Source organism: Tachysurus fulvidraco, chromosome 10 (assembly GCF_022655615.1).
Source record: "Tachysurus fulvidraco isolate hzauxx_2018 chromosome 10, HZAU_PFXX_2.0, whole genome shotgun sequence".
Taxonomy (NCBI): Eukaryota; Metazoa; Chordata; class Actinopteri; order Siluriformes; family Bagridae; genus Tachysurus; species Tachysurus fulvidraco.
In genome coordinates, this window is record NC_062527.1 from 3,107,471 (window position 1) to 3,113,470 (window position 6,000).

At 36.1% G+C, this 6,000-nt stretch overlaps 1 protein-coding gene across 4 annotated transcripts in view; it reads right to left on the reverse strand.

Moving 5' to 3' along the window:
• Nucleotides 1-3,191: 3,191 nt before the first annotated feature.
• Nucleotides 3,192-6,000, reverse strand: part of LOC113653880 (transcriptional enhancer factor TEF-3-like) — a 27,566-nt gene continuing 24,757 nt past the window's right edge. For all 4 annotated transcript variants that reach the window (XM_047819867.1, XM_047819870.1, XM_047819868.1 and 1 more), the window contains exon 11: nt 3,192-3,961. In XM_047819867.1, the coding sequence (XP_047675823.1) occupies nt 3,848-3,961 (114 nt within the window). In that variant the 3' untranslated portion in view covers nt 3,192-3,847. The remainder of the gene's footprint in view (nt 3,962-6,000) is intronic.

Here is a 6,000-nt window from a genome sequence, read left to right on the forward strand (position 1 = left end):
TTTGTCTTTAGGGATAAATATAAATTATAATTTAAGAATTAGAACCTTTTTTATTTATATTAAAATATAGATTATAGATTTTTATACTGAACTTATAAATCTCTGCAAATCTGCTTTGCAAATCAAATAATAAAAAAATGTCCGTTGTTAAAAGCTCTATAAAAATAAAATGAAATTGAATTGAAAGCTGCAGGTCTTGATAACATACTTGGTCAGTGTTTCACATGTGTTTACAGACACCTTCAACATCTTCTTGAACCACACAAAAGAGGACCTGTCTAGGACTCTAAAGACCACCTGCCTAATCAAACCTCTATTTCCTACAGAGGCAGAAAAGAGCCAAAGTCTCCCCTCCTATCCTCACTACCTTCTACTGAGGGACAAGAGAAAGCATCCTATATGCAGGACCATGGTGAAAATCCACTATTACTTCAGTATCCGCAAAGCCACCAGATGACTCCTCTTACCCATCCCATGGACTTCACCTACCTACCACCTGGCAGAAGGTACAGGGGCATCTGTGTCACCACCAGCAAACTCTGCAACAGTTTCTTCCCTTGGCCGGTCAGATCACTCATACAGACTATTCAAACACCTGACACTTTCTATTTAAGAGCCTTTTTTTACTGCTAATATTGCGGCTATGGTTATTACTGCTTCACTCAGTAAACACATACTGGTTCTGAGTAATTAGCTAGTTCTCACGCTGATACTGGTGTCTAATTTTTCTGTGTTTGCCCTTTGGGCTTGTTTGCCACGTGGATTGATTCTGTTTGACGCTTGCTTTCCTTTGTGACTATGACTTATGTTTGTTTCCTAATACACGTGTCATTAAACACCGCATATGGATCCAACTCAGGCATCTGGGTTGTCGTTACAATGTCGTCAAATCTGCTGCCATATTCATTCAGGTTTTTTTTAATCGTCAGTTACAGATTCACAATTAGTTTGCTGACACTATATGTACCGATTAAGATGATCAGATTAACTGAATACTTGACACATGACTCTTTGTGTAATTGTGTGTGTAGATGCTGTGGTAACACTGGCTGCATCCTTGACTTACTGCAGGATTAAAGAGACATCCACTAGATGGCACATCTGAATTTAAACATCTGTGATCATCAGTTTTCTATGAAATGTCTATAATAAGTCCTAAGCATGTGATTTAGTATGTTTAATCAATTGCAGACACTGTCACATAATCTTGGAGAAACCTACACTATTTATTCATTAGTGTGGGTTTCATTGCACCAAGTGATGGTTGGATTTATTCGTTTTATTTTTTCAGACACACACGTCTGGTGTGCCGATCAGTGTGGCAGCCATCTTGTGCATACAGATTTTCAAATAAAAAAGTACAAACCCTAAGGTCAACAATTGAATTGTAGAATTGACTTAAGATTTTGAATACAGGTAAACTGAGAGGCTGTGACATTTACTTCCTTTAATTTCATTTTGTCAAAATGTGATTTGGGAGGTTTAGCTTACAAATTAAACACATGACTCTGTAGTCAAGTCCTGATATGCACAGTTCGAAGTTTGTCTTCCCAGTTTACTTTGTGCAGGCTCATACTGGCACACTTTCTCATACGTGGCTATCTTTCTCTTTCCGCACGTGACAGAATTCTGCTTCAAGTTAGAAAAGAATACATCTTGATCTCTGTATATATATATATATATATATATAGTACTGTGCAAAAGTTTTAGGCAGGTGTGAAAAAATGCTGAAAAAAAGAATGCTTTCAAAAATGGAAGTGTTAAACATTTATTTTCATAAATGAACAAAATGCAGTGAATGAACAAAAGAGAAATCTAAATCAAATCAATATTTGGTGTGACCAGAATTCGCCAGCAGTAATTCTTCTAGGTACACTCGCACACAGTTTTTGAAGGAACTCGGCTGGTATTTTGTTCCAGACATCTTGGAGAACTAACCACAGATCTTCTGTGGATGTCGGCTTTCTCACATCCTTCTGTCTCTTCATGTAATCCCAGACACATTCGATGATGTCGAGATCAGGGCTCTGTGGGGGTCGTGCCATCGCTTCATGCTGGTTTGAAGGCAAAATGCAGTAACACCAAATATTGATCTGATTTAGATTTTTCTTTTGTTTGCTCACTTTGCATTTTGTAAATTGACAGAAATAAACACTCATTATTTATATTTTTGAAAGCATTCTTTGTTTACAGCATTTTTTCACACCTGCCTAAAACCTTTACACAGTGCTGTATATATATATGTATATATATATATATATGTATATATATATGTATATATATATACATATATATATACATATATATATATATATATATATGTATATATATATGTATATATATATATACATATATATATATATATCTATATGTATATATATATATATATACATATATATATATATATACATATATATATATATATATATATATATATATATATATCTATATATATATATATATATATCTATATATATATACACACAGACCAAAAGTTTGGACACACCTTCTCATTCAAAGAGAACATTTGAAAATATGTCATATTCTAAGTTCTTCAAAGTCGCCACCTTTTGCTTTGATTACTGCTTTGCACACTTGGCATTCTCTTGATGAGCTTCAAGAGGTCGTCACCTGAAATGGTCTTCCGACAGTCTTGAAGGAGTTCCCAGAGATGCTTAGCACTTGTTGGCCCTTTTGCCTTCACTCTGCGGTCCAGCTCACCCCAAACCGTCTCGATCAGGGTTCAGGTCCGGTGACTGTGGAGGCCAGGTCATCTGGCGCAGCACCCCATCACTCTCCTTCATGGTCAAATAGCCCTTACACAGCCTGGAGGTGTGTTTGGGGTCATTTTTTCCCCCCACAGTTTTTTGTTATGTATATAATTCCACACGTGTTAATTCATAGATTTGATGCCTTCAGTGTGAATCTACAATTTTCATAGTCATGAAAATAAAGAAAAATCTTTGAATGAGAAGGTGTGTCCAAACTTTTGGTCTGTACTGTATATATATATATATATATATATATATATATATATATATATATATATATATATATATATATATATATATATATATATATATATATATATATATATATATATGATAAATAGTACACAATGAATTGAAGTCAAACAGTATATGTCAGTAGTTTTCAGCTCCAGTCCTTAAAGACCCCTTTACACTGTTAACAGGATTTATCCAATGTTTTTAATACACCAGATTCAGCTCATAACTCATAAGCTTCCTAAACCGAAGCCATGACAAACTACTCTCGCAAAAAACAGTTTTTGAATTAAATACGAAATTTCTCTTGCATAATTGCATAAAAATATTGTGAGATGACCATACACGAAACGAGCCAAATAAACATCACATTTTGGTGTACCTTTTTTTTTTCCTCCACTTTGGAGTCTATACAAGATTCTCTATATATCTGTGGTCACTAGGTGAGCACCAGACAGAGCTTCACACATGCAACTGTGTGAAAGACATAACAAACACTCTTGAATAAAACTGGATTAAAGAAGAAGAAGCAAAAAAAAAAAAAACATCATGCATTTTCTTTCTAATCAGAGGTTCTGTTATACAAAAAGAAAAACACAAGAGAACACAAAATGCCTGTTACAACATGCACAGTGACCTCCTGACATTCTCGAGCGTTCCAATGGTTCCCGTTGTGTAAGGTTCCTGTAGTGATGCCTTGTCTGCTCAGGCCTCTGGACAGCAATACCCCGATGCACGTGACTGCAGTCAGTAGGGGGAGCTGTGGTGCTTTTAACTGTAGTAGTAGCAGTAGTAGTTGTCGTAGTGGTAAAAAGGGGTCTAACGGCCTAAATCTCGGTGTATCAGTCTTTGACCAGTCTGTAGATGTGATGCTGGGCACCGTGCTCACTGGTCGACACTTCGAACACATAAGCCACACAAAGCAAAGTTTCCAGAGTGTCCCTGTTAGCAACAACCTGAGACAGAGCAGACACAGGTGTAGTAAGTGGAAGAAAATACATACAGTTATCATGATTAGTCTCAATCTATTGACTTTTTGTAGTTTCTGTAGTGCAACAATGTCACTGTCCTTTGTTACACACACACACACACACACACACACACACACACACACACACACACACACACACACACACACACACACACACACACATTTTATATATGTGTAATATTTTATAATATAATTTTATGTAATATAATTTATTGTAATATATTACATATATATTTATTGTAATTTATTGTAATATAATTTTATATTATGTATATTTTATATATTATATTATATTTATTTTATATTTTATATATATTTTATATTATATTTATTATATTATATTTATATTTATATTACATATTTATTGTAATTTATTGTAATATAATTTTATATATCTGGAACAGATAGGAAATATTTAGGGTTATATGAATCTACACAATATCATGACTCTTCACAAGATAGCTCTTAATATTTTAAACCTCTAAATTAGGTCTGTTGCAGCCGTAGTGTCTGCCTGTGTCACACGATCTCAATAAAATCTCACCTCTTCCTTTTGGTTGATTCTCTGATTAATGTCCTCTTTACCTGGTCAGTGACTATTGACTTCATTGTGCTGTTGGTTAAGTGCTTTACAGAAGCAGGAGTATTTGTTTTGAGAGATCCCATAGGACCTTTAGTGATTTTCATTTGTAAACTAGATTTGTAAAGTTCGTCACAACAAACTTTGATGTTGGCTTTGACGAGGCAAGTATTCGCTAAGGCCGGTGCTTTTTGGAGGCAAGTGGACATACTGTAAGGGTCAGTGTTACTTTTGAAGGCAGGTGGACATATAACTTGTGAAATCTAGTGGAGCACTAGGGTGCCAACACATTTGGAGACAAGTGGAGATGAGCATGTGACGTCATCCGAAAACCTGTGACGCAATTCCCCTCCTTGGACTGAGTGTTTTGATATGTCACATGCCCATGTTGTGCAAATGTATTATTTTCACGTGATGTCACCTGACGTCATCAGAATACCCGTGAGGAAGTTCCCCTTATTGTTCTGAGTGTCACATGACCATGTTGTAAAAAGTTTTTGATTTTGCATATTTTGGGGGCGGGGCTGTGGGACAACTGAAAGGCCGGTCGGTACACCAATTTAAACCTTTGTTCAGAGTATCACCCTAAAGGAGCCGGCCGAGTTTGGTGTAGAGAGTTCGAAAGCTTGCCGAGTTATAAACCTCCAAATTTTATAATGGGAGTCTATTGGGAAAAAAGGCCATTTTGAGACCCGGTACCGGACGTACCGTTACTCGGATTACTTAGAAATATAATACCAACAAACCAGGGTCCAGCGTCTACAACATATCCTAATTTGGTGCATGTGGCTCAAAATCCCTAGGTGGATTTACTCTTTATAATTTTTTGTCGAAGCTTAAATAGGAAAACAGAATGTTGGCTTCTACAAAGCCAACATCATAAGAATTACTATACATACACCCAAAAAAAGGTTTCGATATTATGTGTTATTTTGTGATTCTAAGCATAATCCCATATAATCCCAATAAAAATCCATTTCCAGGATGTAACACTATAAAATGTGGACAATTTCACTTATGCTAGCGAGTGTATATGTGCTTGTCTGTCTGTTTTTTTGTCTCAAACAGTCAATCTGGGCTAAATCAGACTATTAAGAGGATACTGGAGCCCATGAGTGAGTCTCCTATGCTGTTCAATGCATGCTTAGTAGTTCATTGTCTCAGAGTCACAGTGTGTGGGCAGAAGCTAACACAGTCGACACCACTGTTCGAGAACTGTTGTTAGGAACACACTGTTGCTGGGGTAATCGCCTCATTTCCATTTGACTCAATGCACTCCTCTCTGCCTTGCAAAGTTAAATGCCACACTTACAGGGTTAGTTATTGATGAGCTAGAGGAATTTCTCACGCCACTACGAGATTTGCCTCTAGCTCTGTATTTGCGATTACCTCAACAAAATGGGACTTTAAAGAAATATGGAGCT